This window comes from Amblyomma mixtum, chromosome 3, assembly GCF_055824585.1.
Source record: "Amblyomma mixtum isolate Tamu chromosome 3, ASM5582458v1, whole genome shotgun sequence".
Classification (NCBI taxonomy): Eukaryota; Metazoa; Arthropoda; class Arachnida; order Ixodida; family Ixodidae; genus Amblyomma; species Amblyomma mixtum.
The window spans coordinates 206,713,648-206,740,829 of NC_143014.1; the positions used below are offsets into that span (position 1 = coordinate 206,713,648).

Consider the following 27,182-nt stretch of genomic DNA (forward strand, 5'->3'; position numbering starts at 1 on the left):
AATTTGGCGTTTCGTTGCTAATTAATAATTGCTGGCTGTGAAGAGCCAGTATCAGTTTTGGGACATGAAACATTTTATTCACACAAGCTGGTCATCAACTTTTTACACGTGCTTGTTAATATACCTACTGGGACGCACAGCGTTTTGGTTTCTGTACGAGACCTGTCTGGTCTTTGTAAGTAACTCTGCTGAGAGAATGTTCTCTTAAAATCACAGCTGCCATCAGCTATGCATGAAATTGTTAGCGTGGCACTTACTACCCTGGGGTAGCGCACAGTTGCGTCGAGCGTGTCAGTAGTTCGTGACTTCAACACCTGTTTTAGTGGCGCTTGCTTCCAGCAAGTACTGGTCACGGTAAGTAGACTCACTCCTCGTGAAACGAGTCTACATCATATGTCACGGAAGTCAAGGGAGGTTGGTAGTCATCAAACAACTAACCCAGCAGCCGCTGGAATGGATCCAGTCCGGCTCCCAGTTTCCATAACGTCAACTGGGTTTCCTCTTTGTCTATCAGCAGCCTCTCGCCCATGCGTCAACTGGGGGCAGAGTAGTTCCGCGGGCAAAGTTGTTCCAGAAATCGGGTAAAATCGAGTTTTACCCAAAAACGAAGAACCCTATGTATATATTTTGTTCCATGCCACTTGTATTTGCTGCTTCTTATCAAGATATGCATAATTTACCAATTTGCTCAACTTGTTATTTTCTTTCACAGCAAGATGACGTTTTGTTGTCCGATCAAAAGTTGAGGCCACCAGTTTCAACTGCAGGCATAGATCACTTTTAGGTTTAACATGGGGAATTTTCATCAAGAAAGGGGGGAGAGGAGAGGAGAGGGAGGGGGGAGTTAAGCATAAATAACACCAAAATTTTCAATCAGTTCAGGTTAAGCGTAAATGGAAATTTTGTAGGTAATGACTCAAGCTGCTGGGAGGCTCTCTTTCTATTTTTTTGCTGTGTTGAAACTCACAAACTGTGAGTTGTTCATTCTACAACTGAAAACAGGCTGTTCATTTTTCATTCAATATATTTTGCTCGCCCTGTTGAGGGTGAATATGTATGGCATATTAAGTTTGTATGTATGCAGTGCTGTAAGAGCAGTAATTTGACCTCTTTACTCTTTCAACAGAAGTCTGTTCACTCTGATTTTATCAATTTGTACAAGTGTAAATGAAACCATGAGGGGGACACTTGTCAGAACCATGTCTATTGTTTTTTTCTGCAGATTAGGTGAAACTTGTTCCTTTGGTTCGATTCTCACCTGTAAAAGAAATAGAAATATGGCTTCATAAAAAAAATCATTGGCATATTGTCATGGACAAAATGCAGGGTCATTTCGAGTCTAGAAAAAAGAATATGACACACAGCATGTCAGGTAAAAATGTAGGCAATGCTTTGTTTTATGCTTTGATTAGTACTCATTTTATAGCGCTCAAAATTCAGCAGTCAGATGTGCTATCTGTTGGCTTACATCAAACATCAGGTGTAAATTTTAAAAAGACTTTTCCAGAATTGTATGCTTTGCATGTTCAGCTAAACTTGCTCAAAAATTACATTTCTGCAAGTACCAGAGGCTAGGGTATAGCTTTTGCACACTTGCTGGATCCTGACATTTATGGTAAATGCTCTATAATACGTGGGCCATAAATGTTATGAATTGACATTAGTGTTGAAGTACTTGCTGTATATTGCCACATATAGCCCACTGCGGCATGGCATTTATGGTTATGCATGCGACTTTTCTAAATTTTTTTTCAAAGTGTCCGGCGCTGTTATTATCAAAGTGAGTCATGCTGGCTACATCTGAAATTCCTGCTTGATGACAGAATGACAGGGCCACTTCGTGTCTAGAAAAAAGATTTGTTTTCCAGAGCAAGAAAAAGATGAGCATTGCTAAGTTCTGCAGCGCACTAAGGAAGTGCCTATTACTCTTCTTTTTCTTATGCGTTGCAGTGCTTTGTTAGCTGAGTTTTCATGGCAGAAGAGCTTCAGATGGTGATTGACTTATTCATTCGTGCATTAATGTGTTGCATAGACGAATGAGGCTGCGATTTCACATGCAGGCCAGCGTGAGCGCGCGTGTGAATTCCTGAAGTTTTTTAACCATTTATGTCATTTTTGTGAAAAAGCCTACAAAATATACATGAAAAAAATTTCGTATTTTTCTTTATTTTGGAACTAAATGTCTGTCTGAAAGGGTTAAGTCAACGTTTTTTCACAAAAACAGCCATTCGAAGATAAGGGTCGACCTATTTGCAGGGTCTTGGGTAGTTTCTGCCGAACTGCAGGTAGTACGCACGCACCCCGCGCCAGTTCCTGTTCCTGTCAGTTTGCGGGGAGCTTTATTAAGAAGGCTATAAGAGTTGGGGGGCCAGTTTATATCGTAACCGACTTATAGTGGAAAATATAAGGTACTACCTAAAAATTGAGACCATGCCAAACTGAAAGAAAATCAGTTTTAGAGAGTTTTATTTATATTTATTTTACTTTGTCTCGAGATGCACGCCTCTCTCTCTCTCTCTCTCTCCTTGTAGTAGTTGTATTTGGTAACCTCTAGCCTGAGTGCATGGAGCAGCTATAGGCTTGATGCTCGGACAAGCAGGGAATCTCTTTAGTATGTGGCGTATTGTCATCTATGACTTTTACTTGCAAATTGCAGTGGACCTACCTGAGGATTCACGCTTCTTGGGAAGGTGACATCAGGGAGTGCTCACAGCTGGCACACGAGTACTTCCAGCAGAGAAAAGGTGAGCTCAGAGCTGGGCACTCGCACGCTTTTTCCGAATTTGTGGTGTGGCAAAATCGCGGTGTAAAGAATTTCAGGAGAATGCAGAAAAATTGTTGGCTATTTTCGAAAAATTGAATGTGACGGCATTCGCAGGTAGACAGATGTGCGTGTAGCTTATCTGGGTGACACTGCAGTCAACGGTTGCCACTTGCCAACTTGTGCTGTTACTTGTGGCCCGTAGCCAGCGCTTTGTGGCCGTGGTGTTTGCACAAGTCACTTGCTTGCATGCTCACGCCAAGTCTAAAAGTGGCGGTACACAACTTATTCCCAACACATACATATTCATGTGCTCTTGTCAGAGGATCATGGGTGCTACGAGAAATTAAAAATCTGAGGGGCCATCCTCTCTCTGGGCAACAAAGTGACTGTACACTCTAAGCATGAATATGCCTATATGCATAGAGTTTCTTACTATTACCTAGAGGGAAAGCTGGCGGCGCTGCACTTCAGCCACCATGGACGCTCAAAGCATCATGGGGCGGTGAGCTACTTGTTGCGAGACAGTCGTAGTTTTTCGAGAACACAGAGTAGCACTACTAAGACGTATCATTCCGAAAACGCTGTTCGTGTGTGCGCAGACGACTTTCGCGCGAACGCAGTGTGCAAAACTAATAGTAGTGAAAACGCGACGACACACGACGCCAATAAAAGGTTTCACTTTTCTGAAATGCCATTAAAAACCTCTTAAAGTATCTAAACAACAATATTTTTTTTGAAAACATATTTACTTTTGAAAGTGCGTCTGTTAATAACGAAATATTAGTTTTTACAGTGTTCATTACTAGGCCAATAGGAGAGCGAGTCGTCTCTTATTTTGGGCAAACTTTGCACTTAAATGCTTTTCTGCTCGTTTGTTGCAATCATTAGACAAGATATTGAATGTTATGACGTTCGTAGTTATCAAACAGCGATTACTTTTGCATTGTTTTTTGGCCAAAAGTTGAAGTTCCGCAACAAGTAGCTCACCGCCCCATGATGCTTTGAGCGCCCATGGTGGCTGAAGTGGTCTCGAGGGGTCGCCATGCACACTCCCATAGACGGGCTGCCAGCTTTCCCTCTAGGTAATAGTAAGAAACTCTATGCCTATTTGGGAGTAAAAGGGAAGTAGATTGTCCTCTTAAGCACACTCCAATTTATGAAAGGCAATGTGCAAGAGGGCAGCTTACTCTCTTCTAACTCCTTTCTGTTTAGAGTGTAGTAATTGCATCACAACCTTCTCCCCTTCTTTACCTTTTGCCCTGAAGGGCCTGCTAGCCACATTTTCACTTGACAGACGTGCAGCATACCAGGATCACATTTATTGTTCTGGGGTAACCATTGGAGAGTCCATGATCTGTGTTATGGTTATCATGATACAGTGAACTTGGATGTGGGTCGCTCATACAGCTGTTGCCGTAAAAAAAAAAAAAAATGTGAAAGGTTCATTTTTTCTTCTTTTTTTAATTTGGCCTTATGGCTTGCCAGCTACTCATACGAGAAATTATCTCTAAGGTAAAGGTCTCTAAAAGCAGGTACAGTAAAACCTCATTAATTCGGACTTCAAGGGGCCTGGAAGTACGTTTGAATTATCATAAGGTCGAAGGACTTAATGGCCCCCAAAAAACTGCAGAAACTGTTCACATCATTGTAAATTTATTTAGGGAAAACACGGGCAGTGGTTGCCTGCTTGTGAGATAAAAACTGCTTGACTGCGATTCATCGCAGTTTCATCGAATGCCTTACGGCATGCACACTGTCGGGCTTGTTGAAACAAGACTGCTTCAAAATACACAAAATACATGGTGCAGTGTGGTAGCAGTGGAGCCTCCTCATGCTTCTCACAAGCAGCATCGTCACTGTGAGGAGGCTGCCCCGCACAAACTGTGAACGGCATGGGACGAGCACGCAATTCTGACACACTGGAAAAACGGGAGAACCAGGCGGATGGCAGTGCGGGAAGCGCATTAAAGTTGGAACGGCGAGACACCTTTTCGAAAGGAAAATAACAGCGATACACCAACTAGCAATGGAAACTGTGTGCAGCCATGCTCAACTGGCTGAATGATGTGCAGCATTAAACCGTGGTCGCCATGGGCTGGCGCGAAGCTCAGAGAAGCAAAACTGAAACTATGGTGTTGACATTGAGCTGGTGTAGTTGGCGAAAAACTGTTTTTCAGCAGTGAAGTCGTGCAGCCATCGTCAGAGGTGCGTGAGGAACGTTACACCATGCAGTTAAGGCTCGAGGAGGGCTATTTGGATGATCACTTGCTGTGCCGGTCATACCTTGACACGGCTCCCTGTCAGCAGCCAGTTCGAATTAACCTGTGTGAACCCAGCTGGGTCCGAGTCAGCGAGCGCCCGACGTCGTAGGTTTACTTGGGTATAGGCCTAGACCATGCGGGCAGTTCAAACTAGTCAAATTTCCGAATTAATAAGGTTTCTTTACTGTACCTGCAAAACAAGTACAGTATTTACTTGCATAATTTTCACACTTTTTTTCTTTAGATTAAAGCTTCGAAAAGGGGGTGCGCAAACTGCATGAAAACTCTGAACACGTCTCAAGAAACTTTACAAAGGTCATAACGCTCAATATGTACTGCATATTACTACTTATACGTAGACCACCATCTCACACCCCTCACTAGGCAAAAAAAGTTTGCTTCAAATATAAGATGCATACCCCCGCCTGCCCCGCTCTACGTTTTGTAGTTCTCCGCCGGATGGTGCGTGACGGTGCATGAACAAGCTCGAAGCAATAAATGTGCAACGGTACAATCGCGAAGCCAGCAGTGGGAGGCATAGAAGATAAGGGGCAATAAAGCAGTGCTGTCGTATGCGGTGCGACTAGTGGCAAACCGAACAGCAAACCATTTGGTAGATTTGGATTCGGGCACGTGCACAACTGTTGGTCTGGGAAAGCGATCGCCAGCATGAGCGAGCTGGGTAAACGACGCACAGTTTGTGCCCACACCACTCTTACCTTTTGCTACCGCGCATGGCGACGCGACTGCCCTTTTTTTCTCAAGCCTGCCTTGCACGCAGTGTAAAATATGTAAAAGTTTCTTTTTCAAAAATCCATATAAAAAGTGGAGGGTGCGCAAATTAATGCTCGGGCACAAATTACATGAGTAAATACGGTATGTACTACTGATGGCTGCGCATGACTTTGCTGGGATCATGGTGGGACCAATGTGATGGGGCTTGCAGAATTGTAGCCCATTTAGCTGATGGTCACGAGTACCTCCTCTGTCACAAGTAGAACCTCTGTCACGAGTAGCAGGCTGTCAGGCAACTGAATTTTCACCAGTTTTTTTCTTGGTGTAATAGTGCATAAGCTGAACATCTGAATTCTCACAGTTCCGTTTTCCTTCTTGCTGGTTTTTTTATTCTTCCCAAAACAGAGGGCAGCTTCACACAGAGTGAAGCAGGTGAAGAGTATGCAGATGTGTTCCAAGCATTGCGCATTGAGCACCTCATCAACCACCCCTTGGATGTAGCGATGGTGGAAGAAGACAACATCTTCTCAAAAGGTAAGCATGCAAAGAGAAGCTGGGGGTATTATGTAAAGAAAATAGTGCAAAAGGGACAAAGGACAACGGAGGAGACACTTAGGACGATTAACAAGCAATTAACAAGGGCATGCTATCAGGCTAGTGGTGCAGACTTATTTGTTGAGCTACATATTTTTGTGGTAGAAACACTGCACTTCCAGTGTTCAGGCAAGAATAGACTGAAACGCAGTTTAGTGCAGTCTATGGAAAAAAAAAAAATTATGTTGACTGTGGCCCTGCCCTTATGTTGTGCTGGACCGAAATGTGTCACTCATTAAAAACAAACTTGCAGTTCCATGCGGCTGTATAAGATACAGTGGCACAAGCGAGCTTTTACAAATCTATTATGCACGGCTGGGTTTTTTTTTTTTGAAACTTTTAACTGCCATATTTACTTGAATGCAACGTGAATTTTTATTTTACCAAAAATACAAGTGGAAGGCACCTCTTGGATTATGACCAAATATTATGTGGAGACAAGTGATGGAAAAGGAAAAAAAAAGGAAAAACTAATTGGGATGTTGTATAGGTATGTTGTATAGGTATGTTGCAAGAAGCGCTGACAATGCATTAGGGTCGATCCTTTCCACATCCATCCGAGATATACACCTACTTTTTGGGTAGCCTCGCAGTGAGCTTAAAGTTCCTGCGAGGCAAGACAATGTTGGTCTTGTGTGGATAACGGCCATCGTTTTTGCGTTGTGTGCGCAATATTTTTGATGCTCATGTACGCTGGTGATGAAGATCGTGGCTGCACTGTGCGTCCCAGCATGTGGGCTTCTGGTGCCTGTGACTTCGATTCAACCGAGCGCCGCGTTCAGAGACTTTCGATCTATCTGAATTTAATAGCTGTGTCAGTCTTATTCGTGCTAGGCCAGTGTTCTTTATAAATGGACATAGCTGTATGGAGCTTCTGCGTTCGCACTTCACCATTCATTTCAGCTGTGCAACATGGTGATTCCAGCACTCTGTCGTTTGTTTAAAAAAACTGGAGCCGCATATGCATTGTTCAGGGGTTGTGCAGGCAGAAATGTTGGTGACGTTTCAGCCAGCACAGTGGCTGATCAAAACTGGCCTGGCTCACAGATAAGGAAGTGACTGAGTCTGATCAATTGCTTCTGATTGAGGCAAGCACAAGTGCAAGAAAGCATGACTGAACTGGCTGACATAAGTGAAAAACCGGAGAGGTTTCAATGTGGAAGAGAATTTAATAATGTTTTTTAAGCTTTGTAATGAAAAGTGAAGAGCCACAGATCACCACATTTAAGCCATTGGCTCGAGAGTATGTGCAGTGTACAGGCTGTTCAACTAAACATTGGTATTTTATTTTGCAAAGATGTTTTCTTTTCAATTAGACAGCGTAAAACTTTGAATTGAACACCTTTCAGCAGTGACTTTGGGTCAATAATAAGTCTTAATGGTGCAGCACGTCTTTACACCACACTAAAATTTTTCTGGTGTTGTTTGCAGCCTTGGAAATTAGGAAACTAAAAACTATGTCTCCAGAGTGCTTCTAAACCAATGTTTTTTGCTCCATAGTGCTCCAGATCCGAAATTTTAGTGCTCCAGACTATTAAATCGATGTTCCTCAACTCCAAAAGTTCTCTAAATCGGAAATTATAGTGCTCCAAAAATTGCTTCAAATTGCATTTTGCCAGTAGCATCACTGCTGACCACCACACATTGCTTGTTTTGCCTCTGCAGAGTCTCTGTATCCAGTGTTCCGCAACCAGTGGTTCAGCATGCTGAGAATTGACCAAGGTCTTGACAAGGGGTGAGCTTTTATGTGTGCCAACATACCAACACAGAGGGAATGCCCTAGTCTATTACAGTGTGCATATTTCTGGCTATGCTTTAGCAGACACAATGACATATTACATGTATAGAATAGTAACAAATCGCCTAGATGTTGCCAAAATGTGTTGCAACAACAGTGAACTTTATGCTCACAAGAGTTGAGTTGTTTCGCAGGTCAAGTGAGTCCTGATGTCTGAATTTCAGGTTGCCTTCCTTTGGTCAAATGTTTAGGGGAATCCCCCAAGGTGGAGTAGATTTGTAATAAGGGAGTAATTACTCATTGACATCCACCCGAGCGCAGCCATACCGCTACAAAGGAAAGCTATACAGCTTTCTCAGAAACTTCGTAGTTAAAGAAAAATTCGTCCTGGTCCAGGGTTCGAACCCGGGACCATCGCTTCACCGGAGCAGTCGCTCTACCAAGTTGCTCTTCCTTTGCTTTGACAGGCATCTCTTGACACTATAGTTTGTGGTGTTGAGGGATAGGCAGGGCTGAAGCGTCCAGTATGTCCAACTACTAGTCTACTTGTACAGTTTCTTGAAGTAGTCGAGAAAGCAGCCCCACATGATGTCACAGGTGGCCTAGCATAACCAGCAATCATGTGACCTCAAATAGCTTTGACTTCACACTTTCACTCTTAATATACTGCATATCTTTTTATTTGGTACCCTTTCTCACACTTTGCTATGCATACATTGCATAAACCCATGTTATGTTACTCTGTTTTAGAGGCTTCTATGGGCTATCACATCCTCTGAATTCTTTTAAGGCGGAAGCCTTTAATGTCTCATCGTTGTAAGCAGGAGCTGTCGACAGAAAATGTCACGCTTTTCAGTTGGTCGAAACGGTCGTGACGTCACAGTGCGCGAATTTCAAACAGGGCCAATTGTACTTTGGCTAGTTACCATGCAACCAATTAAAGGGATCATATAGTCATGCTCCAAGTAAGTTTGACTGAGTTTAGTTAATTGCTTACTTAACCAATTAGTCCAATTAACCTTTCTAGTCAGCCCAGATAAATAAATAAAACCGAGTAAGAAATTGGCCGAGCTTGGGAATCGAACCCCGGTCTCCGGAGTGCGAGTCGAGCACGCTACCACTCCGCCATGCCAGCTGGGTGGTTTGGAATGAACAAAGGTGCGTCTAGTGAATACGGTGTCTTCGTTCACTCCCATCTTCCTCCCTTCCCGTTACGGCGAGGTTTAGGTGTCCACCGAGATATGAGAGACAGATACATTTCCTTTCCTCAAAAACCAATTTACCGACGAGCAAGGCAAATTTGTCCGCGTTTCAGGTTGGTCCAAATTGTCGTGACGTCACCACGTGCGAATTTTGACGGGTGTCCACCAAAATATATGAGACAGTTACTGCGCAACTTCCTTCCCTCAAATAAAATTTTCGACTAGTGTCTACTGAGATATGTGAGACAGTTAATGCGTAATTTCCTTTCCTCAAATACAATTTTCATTTTCTTCACTACGGCCCCTCTTTCTTCTTTCACTCACACTTCCTCCCTTCCTGTACGGTGCGGCTCAGGTGTCCACCGAGATGACAGAGAATTACAGTCCCATTTCCTTTCCTCAAAAAGCGTTGCGTTCACAGGGCAACGCTTCGCGCCGAACGGGTGGTGGCGTTCCGTGGACTCCCTGGCAGCGCTACAACACGCTGTCGCGTTCCAATCCTAAAGGCGAAGCTTAAGCGTCATTAATTGGCAGTTAATTAATGCACCAACAAAATGTGAAGTGAACAATTGCGTAGCAGAATGCAGCACTCAGGCTTTCGCCTTTCACCACTTTAGCCGCTAAAGTTCCTCGTAATTTTTTTTTCGTCTGCTTGGTCATTAAGATCAAATTACAATATTCTATAGGCAACAGGTGTCGATGCTTAGTGGAAGGTATCAAAATGTAAAGGTGTGGATAAAAGTAAACTGAACACACTGTTCTCTTCTAACACTTTTCATGTGTTGCCTAATTGAAATTGCCTGATGTGGTAAATGCATGCTGGCAGTGGATGCTGGGGCGCTTTTTCTTGGACAAACGTTGTTTCTTCATTTCGGATAGGGAAGGCGTGATTGTGCTTACAGTAAAATAGTGTGCTTCGTTTGCTTATGTTCATACCTGTATCATCGCCATCAAATGAAACGTGAAGGGGCTAAGGGAAATGCGAACACAATGCAGAAATATTTGCTGCTGAAGAAAAAATGTGGGTGGGGTCTGTTAATACTTCCACACAGCGGTCCCTGCGCTATCAAAGTGTAACTCAAGTGCACTACTATTCAGTTACTTCCTATTCAAACCTTCTCGTTTTTCAGTTCCCATTACAATTGTCTTGTTCACGTTTCATTTGGCACTAACAGTGTGTGAATGTGAAATCATATTATTTCAATTCCTTAAAAAAAACACACACTAGGGAAAAGATGCACTTTTTTTTTTTTTTTTAGAGAGATATTGATTTGCAACTTTATGCATATTATGAACCAAGTGGTCAGTTTTTTTCTTTTTGCTCTCTAGAGCAAAACTTGGTACTTAATTTTTGTTTACTCTCTTGTGGTGACAGGGAGAGCATGCTACACTAGGTGTAGATTTGCTCACTTTAAAGGGATTCTGCAGACAACTCCAGCTGATTTTTGTTGTTAGTAAAATTTGATTGCGTGGTATTTTGTGGCTCTTTTGACATTCATTCGGCAACAAAAGGTGTATTCGTTGCTGAGGAAGTTTGAGTTGAAACTGGAATATTTTTCTTGTCATTAAATATGTTGATGACGATGTTCAAGAGATTATTGACTTTGTGTTTGCTGGCTGGAAGTGGATGGTGGTGTTGTGTGATACCAGAGCTATACGTCAAAAAAAAAAAAAAGAGAGAGAGAGAGAGTTGATGTCATTGCAGTTAGCGTGTGAAAATGGCCGCTGGTGGTGATAGCAGTATTTAATTTTTTTTGCATTTCCTAGCTTATAAAAACATTTTTTGCAGTGAAAGTGGACTTTTTGTCATTAGAACATGATAATCAGTCGATATTGGTCAACTTGAATTGGTTCTTTTCAGTCCATGTCACTTGTAGTGATAATTTGATTGTTCTGTTTTCAGTCCAAAGAACTTGGCAGAGGAAGAGTTTAACAAACGCTGCCTACGCTGTGGGCGAGTCCTCACGACAGATGTCCAGGTATGTAAATATCGCTCGGGGCCTGGGTTTCCCCCTTGGGTAGTTTGAAAGTTTTATGGAAGGAAGTTATATCTCTTGCAAATTAGCACATGCTCGCGACTCTTGGGAGTACAGTAAACTCCCGTAAAGACGAACAACTTGGTTAAGATGAATTCTTGGATAAGATGAAGAATGTGAGACCGTTTGGTTAGTTACCCATAGGACTCGATGTAAAAAAATCTGCTTAAGATGTTGCGTGTCCTTTGGTTGAGATAACTTTTGCAGCGACTGTGAACCATGGCGGCTCTGTGCTGTGGCATTTACAAGACGTTCGTGTGGCACTGTCAGAGAAAGAAAAAAAAATTATAGAATGCTTCTGCCCAAAAAAAGTACACCCCGCACACACTGACTTGTGTGCACCTTCACACAAAGAGGCGGGGAAGCTGTTTTGCAAGAGCGCGCATTCTAGGAGGGGGAAGCTTTCGTCCAGTGCGGAAAAGGCAGGGCACCATTGTGTCTGAGTTGGCACACAGAGGTCTGACATGGCCAGATTTCAGCATTGCGCGCATGTCATGTGCCACATGTTGCCGCCCAGAGACTAAAAGGCACATATGCGTGAAGTCCACCCTCTTATGGATAAGGCCGCATTTGCAACTGACGTGCGGCTTAGCAACACAGATTTTCATGGTGCAGAGATTGCCAGATATTGGCGCCGCACACATTGCCTACAGAGTATGGAAAGGCGCGTCGTGTGTCTGCTCGTGGAGTTTGCAACAGCTACAGAAGGAGCAAGATAAGAGATACTCACAGGGGCCTTTCCTGACACCTTCAAAGTGCTCAGAGCAGGATGGAAAGCAAAAATCAGGAATTGTGCCTTCCACTAGGCACAATACTTTTTTCCTTCCTTCTTTCTTCTTTTCCACTTTCCTGCAGGCAGTGCTATGTCGGGCAGTCGGGATGCTGCCTAAACAACTGGCTACGAGAGCATCTTGCATTCATTAATGGGGGCAGTTTTTTGGCGAAACATTGTAAGCATTGTGGGTGCGTGCCAGCATTTAATGAAGTGTGTGCTTGGTAGGGAGGCGTGAGGTTACATCAGGAAATATGCGAGGCCTACAACGTTAGCAGGGAAGGCGATAACTGTGTCAGCACGCCTTCTCTTGCCCTATCACAAAAAGAAAAGATGTACCTGGGAAACAGTTTGCCACATGTGGAATTGCGATTTTTGTTGGTTGCTCTGTTTTAATTCTGCATGCACATGTGCCATGGAAATGCATTTATGCACCTTCTCTCAAAGTAAAAATTTAGCTGATGTTTAGCGCTCGTCCTGTCTGTTTCTATTCCTTTGTCCCAGTCTAATGCGCTAGTCTTTTTAGTTAATCAGTCTTAACCGAGTTTGTCTTTACGGGAGTATACTGTATGTTATGTGGCTGGTGCATGGTTTTATTCCCAGTTCTGCCTGGTATCCTCCAATGGGTGCAAGCTTTCTCTTGGCTTGGTGCTCGGCTTCTCTGGGGAAATGCTTCGACCCCACCTTGTGTAGACTAAAACACCTTGTGTAGACTAAAACACCTTGTGTAGACTAAAACACCTTATGTTATGGTGCTTTCAGGCCAAAGCTGTCTTTGCACCACTAAAATTCATTAGCATCATTAATGAAATATGTATTTCAAATTTATGCAATTCATCACTATTTTTTGCCGTTTGTGCTGTGGTAAGACACCCCATATAAAAAAAAGCTTTGGGTGCCAAATAGGGAACCTCTGTCTTTTTTTTTTTCCATCTGAAAATCAGAAAGTTGAATAGAGGCTAGAATGACATCGTAATTTTTTTATCAGCATTAATTTCAAGTTTTCATTATAGACAGCCACAGTCAATAGGAGTGGGGGGGAGAATTAGTGTCATCACTCTGTTGGTGCTTGTAGAGGTGGAACGTACATGACTCAGACAAGTTTCAACATCTCTTCCTTTTTAAATTAAAGGGGTGCAGACTCGAAATTTCAGTGGTCAATGGAAAATATGCAGTAGTGTCTTGCTGATACTAATTTCACAGGATTGTGAAAAATATCTTGCATCTTCAAAATCGTGTCTTCAAAACACAAACAAAGTCTGTGGGCTGAAGTACAAGAAATGCATTGACACAAATCCCATCACGGCTGATGGGCTTTATTTATGACCACACGCTGCCGCTCATTGTTCGTAGTGCTTATTGCACAACTGACAATCACAGCCTCAGCATTGTGCAGGCCACGTGCCACCTCTTAATGCTTGTAGTGTGTACTGTGCAACTAGGAGTCACAGCATTGGTGGTGTGCTAGCCATGCACTGTACCGCTCTGTGCGCATGGGCTTGTACTGCTCACCTGGCAGTCGTAGTGTCTATGGTGTGCAGGTCATGCGTCATTGCTCGGTGTTTGTGGTTAGTACTATGTTCTGCTGCTCTGCTGATCGCAGCGTTAGCGATGTGAGAGCAGCACTGATCATGGGTGCAGTCCCAACTCCCATGTTCGTGTCATTTGAAGAGGTGCAGGAGAATGTTCGGAACACAATGTGCACAATGTGCAAGGACATTGTGCACAGTCTACTACTTCAGCTAGAGAATTTTAAAAATTCATATCTCGAGATTCGTATCATCTCTGATCATATTACTGTGACTCTGCTGTAATCGGTGTCCTCAGCGTAGTACTATAGGGATGGCACCCAGCTATCCCAGACATTGGTTGCTACATCATTTAATGATTTTCACTGCCGGCTGGTGAGCTGCTTCCACACGGATTTCCACATGGAAATCAACATTCAGCAAAATGAAAATCTGAGCAAGATGAAAACCGTAAAGTCTTTATGTGTGACTTGAAGCCCGGCAGGCTGCTTGCCGTTACATGTGGAAATGCTAGGTGAGCATTCCGTGCATCACAGATTTCAAGCCCTCATGATCATTGGCACTGCTGAAGTTTAATGTGACATCAGGCAGGTCCCGTGCACTGGCACTGGACCGAAACCAACACTGGTGGTAAAAAATAGTTTGGAATTATTAAGTCCTTCTGCAGAGTGGTTTTCTGAGGTTATTTTCTCGATAACTGCGCTTGGAGAAGCCTTTCAAGGCGAGAAAACTGGCATACATAGTCTTTGTGTCTGCGCTCCTTAAACTGGGACCTTTGTGCTAACTGTGTACATATGTATGTGCCTGAAAATGTAAGAACAGTAAGCCTCAGTTTTGTGCCATGTCTGAGTATGTGCAATTGTTATTGTGCAGCACATTTGGAGATGGACAGGCTACAACTTTGGAGTGGACCTCATCGTCACTTACCATGGCAGGTCAGTTCTGTAGCACAGATTCATTCTCTTTACTTCGTATCTTTTCTTGATTACTTTATCACCTAAAATGTTCCTTAAATGGGACATTTGTAGTTGTGAATGAGCCAATTTTTTCCAGCATTTTGTTAGCGTGTACTGGTACAAACTTTTATGAACCTTTGAAAGGAGCTGAAAGGAGCAGAAAATATTCGTGAAGTTCATTCGAATTTTGTGCGATGAAAATAGTATACTGAGTAGAGTGAAACCTCCATAAGTCAAAATCTGTTTATTTGAAATCCTGGTAATGTCGAAGATTTCTGATGGTTGAAAAATTTACCACCACTACATACCATATTTACATGCATATAGCACAACCGCGAATATAACGCGAGGGGGGAGTTACGAAAAAAAAAAATTACAATTGTAATGTAACCACAGTTTGTTCTAGCCAACTACAAAAGCGACACCAAGAGCTCAGAAAAAAAACTGACATGGCACACAAAAATAAGGAAGCAATGGATACATTGATATTATTTACGAGGTAGCACTTGAGAATTGTGCTCAGTATCGTCCGCAGCAAAGCCTCTGACTCTTTAACGCACACAGTCTCCCTTGCAAGCCGCCGCGGTAGCTCAGTGGTTATGGCACTCGACTGCTGACCCAAAAGACATGGGTTTGATCCCGGCTGCGGGATTCGCATTTTGATGGAAGTGAATTGCTAGAGGCCAGTGTACTGTGCGATGTCAGTGCACGTTACAGAATCCAAGATGGTCGAAATTATCCGGAGCCATCCACTGTGGTATCCCTGATAGTGTGAGTCGCTTTGGGACATTAAAACAGCACAGTACCAAACCAAACCAGTCCCCCTCACAGCAACGACTGACATTGTTGTGCTAGCACTGCTTCGCGTTTCATGCTGCCCAGTCTTGTGCTCTTCACCCTTCTTTACTTTCCCCACTGCACTTAACTTTTTCACCCCGTCGTGGGTGTCTCAGTGGTTATGGTGCTCGGCTGCTGACCCAAAAGACGCGGGCTCAATCTAGGCCGCGGCGGTAGCATTTCCATGTAGGCGAAATGCTAGAGGCCCTGTGTACTGTGCGATGTCAGTGCCCCGTTAAAGAACCCCAGGTGGTCGAAGTTTCCGGAGCCCTCCACTACGGCGTCCCTCATAACCTGAGTCACCTTGGGACGTTAAACCCCAATGAACCAATAAACCACGTAACTCTTTCACTGTCTCTTTGTAAACAGTCTGCGCTATCATCTTTCCACGTTCATAGCGACCCTGTCCTTTGCCCGCTGGCCCGCCACGTGGCCCCAAGGGCCCAGGGTCATCGAAAAGTTGGCTTCTCCGTGAAACTCGTGATTCTGGTGGTGAAGATTGCTGTACCTATTTTGAGGAGCAGTACAAAAAAAATTCGCATTATGGTCGTACCTAGGTGCCATATATAATGCAAGATGCTTTCAGAAACTGATGAAACAAGTATAAAACTTGCATTATATTTATTCGTGTAAATATGGTAATTCGAGAAACCGATGCACCACTGACTGGGTAATTCGTTGGCATGGAATGTAGCCTCTAAGGCCCCCAACGTGAGTGAACAGTGTTACAGTTCTGTGCTGCCTTATATCTCAGAGGATGCTCAGTCTACAGGTTGGCATCCACAATGGATGCTTTTGTTTAAAAGGACTTCACATGCTTTATCGGAGAGGTTCATACATTCAACCCCTTAAAGCTTGTCTAATTCTAAAACCCCTGTAGTTGCCCTTTAGTGAACACCTTACATCAGAAAACAAATACTTGTTTGCAAAAGCTCTCTGACTAGAAAAGGAATGGGGGTGAAAATACCTAGTGGAGGTGCCAGTGGGCAAACAGCTGCCTCATCAAACAAAAAGAAAATGAAGGTAGCTGAGTCATTGCCTTACCTCCCTCTGCAGAACCATCAAGTTCCGGCGCAACGACCGGTCTGAGCCTGATGTTCTGCGATCCATTGCGGCCTGGGGCCGGAGGCACTTGCTCTACCGTGTCTCTGTCTACACAGCGGGGCCCTTGGGTGATGCCCTGCTGCTGGCTTCCAGTGGTCTCCGGTCAGCCACTCTTGCCCGAAATGCTGTAAGCCTTCTTTTGTCTCGCTTCAACTCACAAGGGCACCAGTATGGTTATTAGCTTTCCAGTGAACGAAGTCTGGTTGAGGGGGATGATGGGATGTTGAAAAAAGATCAGCGAAAAAATAAATGCATTTTTATTTATGCGGCTTAAACCAAAGTTTCTCATTCTGCCTGCTGCTTTCAAGCGATCTTACTTGAGCCATCCTTATGGCGCATTTGTCTTTGATTCTTGCAGGCCTGTTAACCCCTTAACACCTTTCTTACCACAGAAAAAATGGCCCATTTTGAGTGTTTTGAAATAAAAATTATTTCTTCAGGAAGTGCTAAATGCACTGCACATTGTAGTACATCAAACTGTAGCTTAATGATTTTACTTCCGAACGAAAAATACGCTAGAGTTGTGTGTGCAAAATTTTTCGAACATTTATTGGTTAAATATGCTGGTAGCACACGCACAAAAAAAAGAATAAAGGAAAAAAAAGCCACTGCACTAAGCCAGAAATTGATAACAAAAAAAATAAAATATACAAAACATTGCACATGTTCTTGGCTACCATTCTTGCAATTTTCAGCTGCCTACATAGTATACTGCACTTTCTGTGGCCTTTCAAGTTAGGCAGTATAGCTGCTGTGCCACTAGAGAAAGCAGTCGCATGAGTACATGAAGTGGAGGTAGATGTGGGAGGTGCTGCACACTACACTTGTTCTGAGTTGTGTTCTTCGTTTTTTTTTTTTTTATATAACAGAGCTTGGAGTTCCTACTTTCTTCCATTTCTTTTTCCATTGGTAGTGATAGGTTCTATGGGTCAAAGTCAGAAATCATAATCAAAAATAATCAAAATCATTATCAAACATCTGCTGGCACACTTGGTACAATATCTTGGCTGTATGCTGCAAAAACCCTAAAGCACCATATAAAACCACTCTCATTTACAAATCAAGCGCACCATATAAAGTACAATATGAACGGTAAAACAAAACATATGCGAGCACACTTTGATGTCCTTGGCCTCTGAGACAAAGTCTTGCAATTGAAACTGAAATTCGACCATTCCGCTTGGTTGTCTAGCTCACCACTACTGCTCTAAAAAGAAAAGACAGCAGAAGAACCGACAAAAGTGCGCAGTGTAGCCTTTCGCCTTCGAGGAGCGCACCGCGAAACAGACGCCATGATCGGCAGCCATCAGACTGCGTCTGGTCAAAGTTCTATTTTTCACGTTGCCTCCTCACATTATTAAAAAACAAAAACAGAAGAAAACTGAAACCAAAGAAATGATATTATAGAAAACTCGATGGTGAAGCTGGTTCAGGATTGCAGTAGTGAATTTTTGGCGGCAGGTTCAAAACATCAGTCATGTATGACCAATGGCCTGTGGCACGATATGGAAAGAGTTAATGCCCAAGTTGTGAAGGGATCAAAGAAAAAAAAATCAGTGCATCCTCATTATGCTAGCTAATGTGCCCCAATTCAAAAGCCAAAGTCATAATTTTGTTAGTTTCTCTGATGTTTGAGAAATATGGTGTGTTACGAATTGGCAACAATTAGCATTGAGTACATTTTCTACAGGTAGTTCATGTTTTATGCAAAACACAATCGAAGGCCCAGAGAGAGAGAGAGAGCTATTTTTTTTTTGCCCAAGAAATGTCTTCCGGTTTTCCTCTCAACGTTTCTGAGAAAATCTCAGAGATGAGAAATTCTTGGACTCGGGCTGGAAGTCACACATTCGTGCCCCCATCTTCTTCGCACAGCTTGCTCACAGTGGTGCCAAACATCCTGACCAGAAAGCATTGGCTTTTGAGGGCATGTTGACATCAAAATTTGTTGCAGGCTCAGTGTACTAAAGGTTACACGATGTGCAAACAGTATGTCATGAATTTGCGTACTTCCCATGGCTTTTTGACAGATGCATGACATTGTCTTGTAGGGGGCATACTCATAGATGACCTATGTGCCCTATACTTTGAGTCGGCTTTTTTTCTGGCCAGTGAGGGGTGTGAGTTAGGGGGTCAACGTACAGAAGGTACCGTACATGGTACATATTGCACATTAGGACCTTTGTAAAGTGTTCTTAGGTCATGTTCACGAAATGTTTGCATAATTTGCGTACCCTGTTTTGAAGCCTCAGACTAATGAAAAAAAGCATGCAAATTACGCGATTAAATACGGCAATTTTTTTCCTTTAGCATTTGCTAGTACAGCTGTCAACATGCCGCCATCCTCCAAACTGAAGTAGCAGCATTTGTCTCGGCCTTCTGAGCCTTGAATAGCTCTCTGGAATATGAAACTTTGTTCAGGCCACACTATCCCTTGAAAGCACTCTCAGTGCACTCTAGAGCATGCTTGCTACATCGTGCTTAATATGACTGAAACTAGTGCCTCTGATAAATGCTGGCAGCTACATTAAATAGCTATTTGTGCATTGTGGCATTTTACTTTTAAACAGTATGCACGCTGTTTCATTAGTATGTCGTGATTGAGTGAAGTTAAAATTAACTACATGATACTTTAACATAATTTTTGCACTGGTTCACCTTGTCACTTTGTCAACTTGCTGGATGTTATTGAAGGCCTTTTTGGCCCTGTAGATATTTTCAAGCTTTATTTGTTTTTCAACTTAGAGGCCAGTATGGTGGAGTGGAGTGCTGCACATGCATCAGATTAAACACATTCTGGCTTTTTTCGATGGTATGCATGAAAAAGATGCCCAATTGCTCTTTGTATATAATCTTTTGCATTGTATTATACTAGGAATGCTGCACAAATTCATTTTCGTCAGACATATGTGAACTGACTTAGCCTTTGCAGGTACTAATTCACAAAACTGTGGACTGAACCATAGAACAGAGGAGAGTCTCTGTTGTAGCAAACAATGCAGCAGAACAGCTTGTTGGATAAGCTTTGTGAAAAATTCAACTATCTTTCCTGTTCAGAAGACATCGGCATGCAATCAGTGCCCATGTTGTTTTGGCTTAGCTGGCTTCAAATTTGGTATACGTATTTACTTGCGTAATTTGCGCATGTTTTTTTCCTGAAATTAAAGCTTTACTTCAAAAAGGGAGCATGCAAATTATGCGGAGATTTCGTGAACACGTCCTAAATAACTCTACAAAGGTCATAACTCAGAATGTATGCGGTATAAGTCGATCCCACAATTTGCGCTCCTTGCTTGGCAAAATAGGTTGACTCCAAATATAAGTTGCGGCATCCCCCCCACCCTAGACCCACGGTATGTAGTCCCCTGCGTGATGGTACGGCGACGCGTGAGCAGCTCAAAGCAATAAACGTGGAATGATGCAGCCGCCAAGCCAGCAGTTAGAGGCAATTGTAGATACTAGGCGATTAAATGGTGCCCTCGCATGTGGCCCCACTGAGTAGCACCAAACGGAATAACAAACGATTCAACAGTTTCTGATTCTGGCGCGACGCATGCTTCAGAGGTTACCAGAAGTTTTCTCTCGCAGCCGTTTCTACGGGAAAGCGACCGCTGGTGCTAGCGAGCCGGGTAAATGGCGAGCAATTGACTTTTTCTTAAGCTGCCGCGGTGGCTCAGTGGTTATGGCGCTCGGCTGCTGACCAGAAACACGCGGGTTCGATCCCGGCCGCGGCGGTTGAATTTCGATGGAGGCGAAATTCTAGAGGCCCGTGTACAGTGCAATGTCAGTGCACGTTTTTAAACAACCCCAGGTGGTCGAAATTTCCGGAGCCCTTCACTACGGCGTCTCTCATAGCCTGAGCCGCTTTGGGACGTTAAACCCCATAAACAAACAAACAAACTTTTTCTTACCAGAAGCAATTTACAAACAAATTGCTGACTTTTTCTGACACTACTCACCTTTCGCAGCCACATGCGGCGGCGCGGCCGTGCCAATCTTCCCAAGTCTGCCCTGCGTGCACCCGCATACATGCTGGTGTGCTTGTGCAGCAGGGAGAGCAAAATATGCGAGTTAGTCTTTTTTGTTTAAAAATCCGGGCAAAAATTTGGGGGTGCGCAAATTACGCGAGTAAATGTGGTATATAAAAAGGTTTGTGTTGCTCTACCACACACATACCACATGTTTTTTTTACCTGAACATTTCTCTGCGACATTTTCTGTGCAGGAAACCAAAGTGCTCACCATCGAGAGTGAGCTCAAGCTGCCAATCATCATCAGCGCCAACTTCCTTGTGACCACTCCACTTGACCAGCCAGAGACTCCCGAGTCTCCACAGAGCTAACTCGCTACTCATTGTTTACTGCCTGTGGACACGAGTGTAGGGGAAGGCCTTGGCTTGAGCACCATGTCCTTTTCTTTTTTCTTCTGTGTACGCACATACGAAAAAGTTGTGATAAGCAGTGTGAGTGCTTTGTAAGCCGAAAGCATCACCAGCTGTGCTGAGCATGAGGGTATATGTAGCTGCGGGCACGAGGTCTAGAAAGCAGGAGTAGATTTTTTTTCTTCTAGCCGGGTTTTCTTCGTGTCGAGGGCATATATACAGCTTTGCTCTGCATACTGCTCTCATGGTGCCAGTTAAGCCATCTCCTACACTCTTGAGGTTGCACTTTGTTAATGTCTTGAGAACCACAGTGTGTGTCACAATAAGAAGGCCTACCGGTCGACTTTATTTCCTACTTTGTCCTCCAGTGAGTGATGGATACAGTTCAAAAAGGTGCATATTTCCATGTGCAATTTCTGGGCAAATGTGCACTGTTGTGTGGTTGCACCTTCCGCTGCTGGTTGTTTGCAAAAAATTAGTGTTAATTCATGTATATGAAGAAAGCAGAGTGCTGCCATTATGCAACCGCTATACTATGTAAATGACCCTTCCTTGGTCTGAAAGAGAAGGTGAAGCCCCAGTGACCGTTGCAATCAGAGTTCCAATTGTAGTAGATGGTTTGATGGCATACCGTCTTGGTCAGGAATCATGGTTGATGTTCACTGGTCACTGACCGTGGCCGAAAAAGAATTTACGTTTCGGGAACGCTACGGCTTCCTTGTTTACAAATTGTGAACAAGGGAACCATAGCACTCCCAAAATGTCATTCTTTTTTGACCATGGTCATTGACCAGTGAGTTTCATCAAGAATTCCAATTGAGGCTCACAGTCCCTTTTTTTTTTTTTTTTTTTTGAGTAGAATTGGCATACATCACGGAATTTCAAGACATCTGAATTGCATTTTTTAACTCTTTAGCTACGGAACAAAAAGGCATCAAAATTCCGTGCAGCTCGAGCCCACTTAAAATAACAAACTTGACCGCCGAGCAACTTTCATTTATTATATCCCAGAGGTCCCACTGAGTGGACTAGGCAGAACTGATGGAGGATGTTTTTGCAGGCTAGTTGGTGCATTATTGGAACTGGATTTAAGCACAGAAAGACAGCACAGGAAGGAATGAAGTTGACAGGGCAGAGCACTGTCCTTCGCATCAACTGTGTTCCCTTCTGCGCTGTCTTCCTGCGCTTAAAACCAATTCCAGAACTGATCGGGCTGCCATAAGGCAGACTTTCCTGATGCGCTTTTCAAGTTATATGCTGCAGCCACAGTTGGCCTGGTGATGTTCCTGTACTCGGCATGTTTTCATGTTGCTGCCTGTTTCTGCCTAGGCCGTTCATTAAGAATTGGGAGGAGTGCATGCACTGTGATCAACAGGCAGAGCATCACACCGATTGGTGCGTTAGGCCTAGCACTTATCAGAGGTTGCTTTTTATTATGGCCAAGAAATTTGACCCACAATTGTGATGGTATTTGCATCTACAGCATTTAGTTTGTTCAGGGTGTCATCTTTACCGAGCACGGAATGGTGTTAGAGAAGAGCTGTTCGAAGCGCGGAAGGACTAGAAAGCAAGCTGAAAATATTAATTCCTCACATTAAAAGTAAGTGGCTTAGTGATGAGGCTGCAGCAGACAGGTGATCTGATGCCAGAAGAGGCATGGCACCTGTCGCTCAGAAGATGAACAAAGAAAATCCCTGGGTGCCTGTTCCATTGCCGGTATGTGGTCGAGGAGATTGGCTTTGTTAAGAGGGGAGCATAAGCAAAATTGAGTTCTCATTCTTTATCACCTTTTACAGCATGTATAGCGCTAATGTTTTGAAACACAACAACCCGATCTCTGCCTGCACTTTGTTGTGTCCAGACCTAATTAAGGACCTTCCAAAACAGATGCAGTTGTGGAAATATAAGGAAGCATCATTTTGGTTATGGCTACAAATATTAAGATTTCAGTTAGATGTCAAAAGAAGCTTGAGAAATCTGGGTGTGCAGCTGCACTAATGATGACATGTAGGAATGCTTTGTGAATGCGACTGCACGCCTACAGAGCATCTCTTCCTGAAGACTGCTTTCAATATAAGTGGCAGTGTGCTATAGGTAGTGTCCTATTCAAGTTTGCCATCTTGAGAATTCTGCTATGCAATTGATGCCTGCTATGCAGAATTTCTGTTGAAAGTTGAGGTCTTGCATTTGATGAGCACAGAATTCTTTGCACTTGTTCATTCCGTGTGTACCCTGCTTGGTATCATCTCTTGGAACCAAAGCGTGTGCAAACGATGCAGTGCATGAGAAAAAGTGCATTCCTCTTTTTGTGCTGTGGTGCTACTCAGAAGTGTAACGCTTTAAGGAGCAGGGTGTGGCCTTTGATTAGTGACTTCTCCATCACTCCTTTTGAGGCAGCTGTGTGCATGTATGTTTGCTAGGCAGCAGCCTAACAATGAATCTATGGAGGATATAGCACCTCTCCTATCCTTCCAAATTCTGTTTTAGTGTGCGTGAAAACCTTGCATTATTGTATCCTTGTTGGATGGATCATAGCCAACTAGCCAGCAACAAGTCTCATTTAAAGCTGAACTATGTTTTCATCTAACCAAGCTCAGGCAACCTGGGTGTGAGGGTTGTAGTGTGGCACTTTAGACATATTGCAGATGGGCAAGAACCTTAGGTGAATGAGCAATATTGATTTTATGCTTGAATTGGTTTGAGAAATTCAGTTGCATGCGTTTGTTGGTGTAACAGTTGATCAACTAGCCACAAATTTTTAACACTCCAATGATGCGCTGTGTGATTTCATTTGTGCCTAACTTAAGTATTAGACCAACAGCGTGGCTTTTTTTGGCTTGTTGGTGCGTGTTCATAGCGAGACTGTAGCACAGCAGAGGGCGACGACACACGAAGAAGAAACGAACAACACGAGCGCTAACTTCCAACAAGTTTTATTTCAAACATGCATTTCATTTATATGCCAAAGACATGCTATCACTTTCGCTAACAGTATTCATGCCTTAGAAACGATAGTTCTTTATCACATAAAAGTACAGATGGAGTGCTTACACATGTCACACCTGAAGCATTTATCCTTTCGGCTTCAATTATTAATCGCATGGTCATGTCTTTGCTTTTACCTATCACAACAGTCTTCTCGAGAAATGGTTTGCACCTTTTTGATTCGCATAAAAGAATGTGGTTGACGAGTGAATTCCCTTTGCCGTTCTTGACGTTACGTGCGTGCTCCATTAAACGCACATGAAGACAGTGCCCCCTTTGACCTATGTTTGGCAGTTTGGCCTTTGCTGTTAAGAATTCTGATGAAATTGTAGAATTTGTCCGGAACTGGTCTGGTGGCAGTATTAACGCATTTTCAGTGCAGATTAAGGATTTATATTATTTGTTGCCAATTGACAAGGTACTATGTTGTGTAGAAGAGTACATTGAAGATTTCGGGTGTGTCGTCTTCCAAAATATGGCAGGTATAGCAGTGGGCAGTTTTTTAGAGCTTTTAGCTTTTTATTTGAAGTCAACTTTTATAAACTGGTAAGGAAAACCGTACCTTCGAAAGGAAGGGATATATATTGTCATGCTTAGCCCCGGTTTTAAGTAACTTGTTTTTATCTAAGCTTCACAAGACTGTTATCAGTCGCCTTGAGAGTATGGACGTATTGAAAAGCTTTAGATTTGTTGATGACTTCCTAGTTGTTGTTAATGACTCTGGCTCTCTTGAGTCAAAGGACATAATCATTTTAACCGTCATGAAAGACTGCTTTGACCCACTTATTTTAACGTTTGAATTGCCCGTTAATGATTCTATCAGGTTTTTAGATCTTAACCTCACCTTCCACCCTAATCTCATTTGCTGGGCCTACCAGCCTCATAGTAACAAACCTCTATTGCTGTGTCATTCTGCACGCTTGAAACTCATAAAGAGAGGCATCGTCAGCATGTGCTTTCAGAACTCCCTCCAGAAATAGTGTACGCACAAAATGATTGAAAGTTTTAAGGAGCAGTCCACGAGGCTGACTAATGTTGGTTACCCCGCCGATGTCCAGATGCCAAAAAACTTCTCAGAAAACTGAATGGAGATAAATGTCAACTGCCTCACATGCTCAGTGAAAGAAAGTGCCTTGTTGTAGTGCCATACTTGCACAGAATTGCACGTAATCTGAAAAGGATCTGACAACAGGCAAATACAACAGTCATATTTTCGGCCCCCAAAAAACTCGCCTCGTTGTGCAAATTAGGAAATACCAACAACAATAGAGCACAGGGATGCACAACTCGTCGTCAGAAGCCCTACATCGCTTGCATTGAAGGTGTCATATACAAGATACCTTCATCATGCGGGGGTCATTACATAGGCCAAACGGGGTGCCGTCATAATGAGCGTTGAATGGAGCCTGCACATAACGTCAAGAACGGCCAAGGGAATTCACTCGTCAACCACATTTTTTCATGCGAATCAAAAAAGGTGCAAACCATTTCTTGAGAAGACTGTTGTGATAGGTAAAAGCAAAGACATGACCACGCAATTAATAATTGAAGCCGAAAGGATAAATGCTTCAGGTGTGACGTGTGTAAGCGCTCCAACTATACTTTTATGAAATAAAGAACTATCGTTTCTAAGGCATGAATGCATGAACACTGTTAGCACAGGTGATAGCATGTCTTTGGCGTATAAATGAGATACACGTGTTTAATAAAACTTGTTGGAAGTTGGCACTCGTGTTGTTCGTTTCTTCTTCGTGTGTCCTCGTTCCGTACCGCGCTACAGTCTCGCTATAAGCATTAGAGATGTCTTGAGTAAGTCTCGCAGCACTTCTGCGTGTCGTGCTAATGAACACAAGATGTACGGCTCTCCAGTCTTTTAATCCTTTAATGCCCTCTATATCATGTATGAAAGACTCATGTATTGTAGATAGTTTGTTTCTACTTGCACTTCAGTTTCTCACTGTATTGCAGTGGCTGCTCTTCTCAACATATTGCAATTGACAGTGTGAACAGTGATGATGTGAACTAGATTTTGCTAAGCGTTTTCTTGATTGCCTCGCCTTGGTTGCGTCTCATGCCGCATGTGAAGTCAGACTGCCTACTGCCAGAGATGCAGGAGACTTGCTCCAAGTACTAACCGTCCTTCTTACAGAATGATCTAAAATTTCAGTGGGCATACTGCTTGCTGCATTGATGGGTGGTGGACTAATTTTTAATTTTGCTGTTGTTGCGTGTGTTAGTATGTGTGAGCAGTTTTATCATTTCTGAATGTTCAGAAATTATCATAGTTTGCAAAGTCAAATCAGGCAGGACACTTATATTTTTCTTGGTAAATTCACCAGTTCTATACATTTTCTGCGGTAGGGAGCAGTAACAATGTGATTCTTGTGGTTCATATCCTTCGTCCAACACTTTTGCTGCCCGGACATTATGGGGTTGATAATATTGTGCAAGTATCGGCTGGCTGGTTGGTCAGTGTTGTACGCTCCTTCAAAGTTTATGATGGAATGTGGCAAAATCAGGGTGTGCTGCTTCCACGCAAATTGCTACTGTTGTCTGTTGTCTCAAGCCCACTGCAGTTGTTGCAGTGTGTCGGTAGTAGCCCTCTATTTAGCAGGGATGTGAAAAGAGCATGCATGCTGAGATTTATGGATTGCATGAAGTCGCACTGTAATAACTATGACAGAGGCAGGGGCTTCCACTTCTGTTCACGATAGGCACTCTTGGGTGCACATCTGCATGAGGCAGTAGGCAGCGCTTCCAGCTCTAGGAATTGGGTTAGGCTTAAAAGTGACAGCCGAATGACTGAAAGTCGCACTTTTCACGCAAGTGCGTGTCCACTTTTACCCCTTTCTCTACCACCCTCCATTTTATGGCTCTGGCCAGCCGGGCATTCAATGCTAGTAGTAATGAAAGAATGGAGAGCCGTGTAGAGCCTCAAAAACAAAAGACTTTTAAAATAAGCCGGAAAGGAAAAGTGATTTATGCCTGATGTGCCTAGTGCACTGAAAAACCCCAGTTTTAACGTAATTGTTTTGCATCGTGCATCTTGTAGTCGTCGAGCAGACTTGCTGTCTGTGATTTACCAGCCCGTCCTAACACTTCATCAGTGGGGCCATCAGCACCTTCATTACGGATTGTTTCGTACCACATGCTGTGTTTTTATTCTTCGCAAAAGAATGCAGTGATTGAACATTACTCATTGTTTCCATCAGCCATTGTCAGCTGCGATTCATGTTATACAGAATTGCTTTCATAAAACTGATAAACGGAAAAAAAATTGAAAGTGTTTGTG

General features: G+C 43.2%; 1 protein-coding gene across 2 annotated transcripts in view; it reads left to right on the forward strand.

Annotated features, from left to right (window-relative positions):
* gcl (germ cell-less) overlaps window positions 1–25,328 on the forward strand; it is a 37,729-nt gene extending 12,401 nt beyond the window's left edge. For both annotated transcript variants that reach the window (XM_089582552.1, XM_089582553.1), the window contains exons 8-14: window positions 2,657–2,744; window positions 6,166–6,294; window positions 8,020–8,089; window positions 11,198–11,273; window positions 14,505–14,566; window positions 16,481–16,655; window positions 20,750–25,328. In XM_089582552.1, the coding sequence (XP_089438678.1) occupies window positions 2,657–2,744; window positions 6,166–6,294; window positions 8,020–8,089; window positions 11,198–11,273; window positions 14,505–14,566; window positions 16,481–16,655; window positions 20,750–20,866 (717 nt within the window). In that variant the 3' untranslated portion in view covers window positions 20,867–25,328. The remainder of the gene's footprint in view (window positions 1–2,656; window positions 2,745–6,165; window positions 6,295–8,019; window positions 8,090–11,197; window positions 11,274–14,504; window positions 14,567–16,480; window positions 16,656–20,749) is intronic.
* Window positions 25,329–27,182: the final 1,854 nt, after the last annotated feature.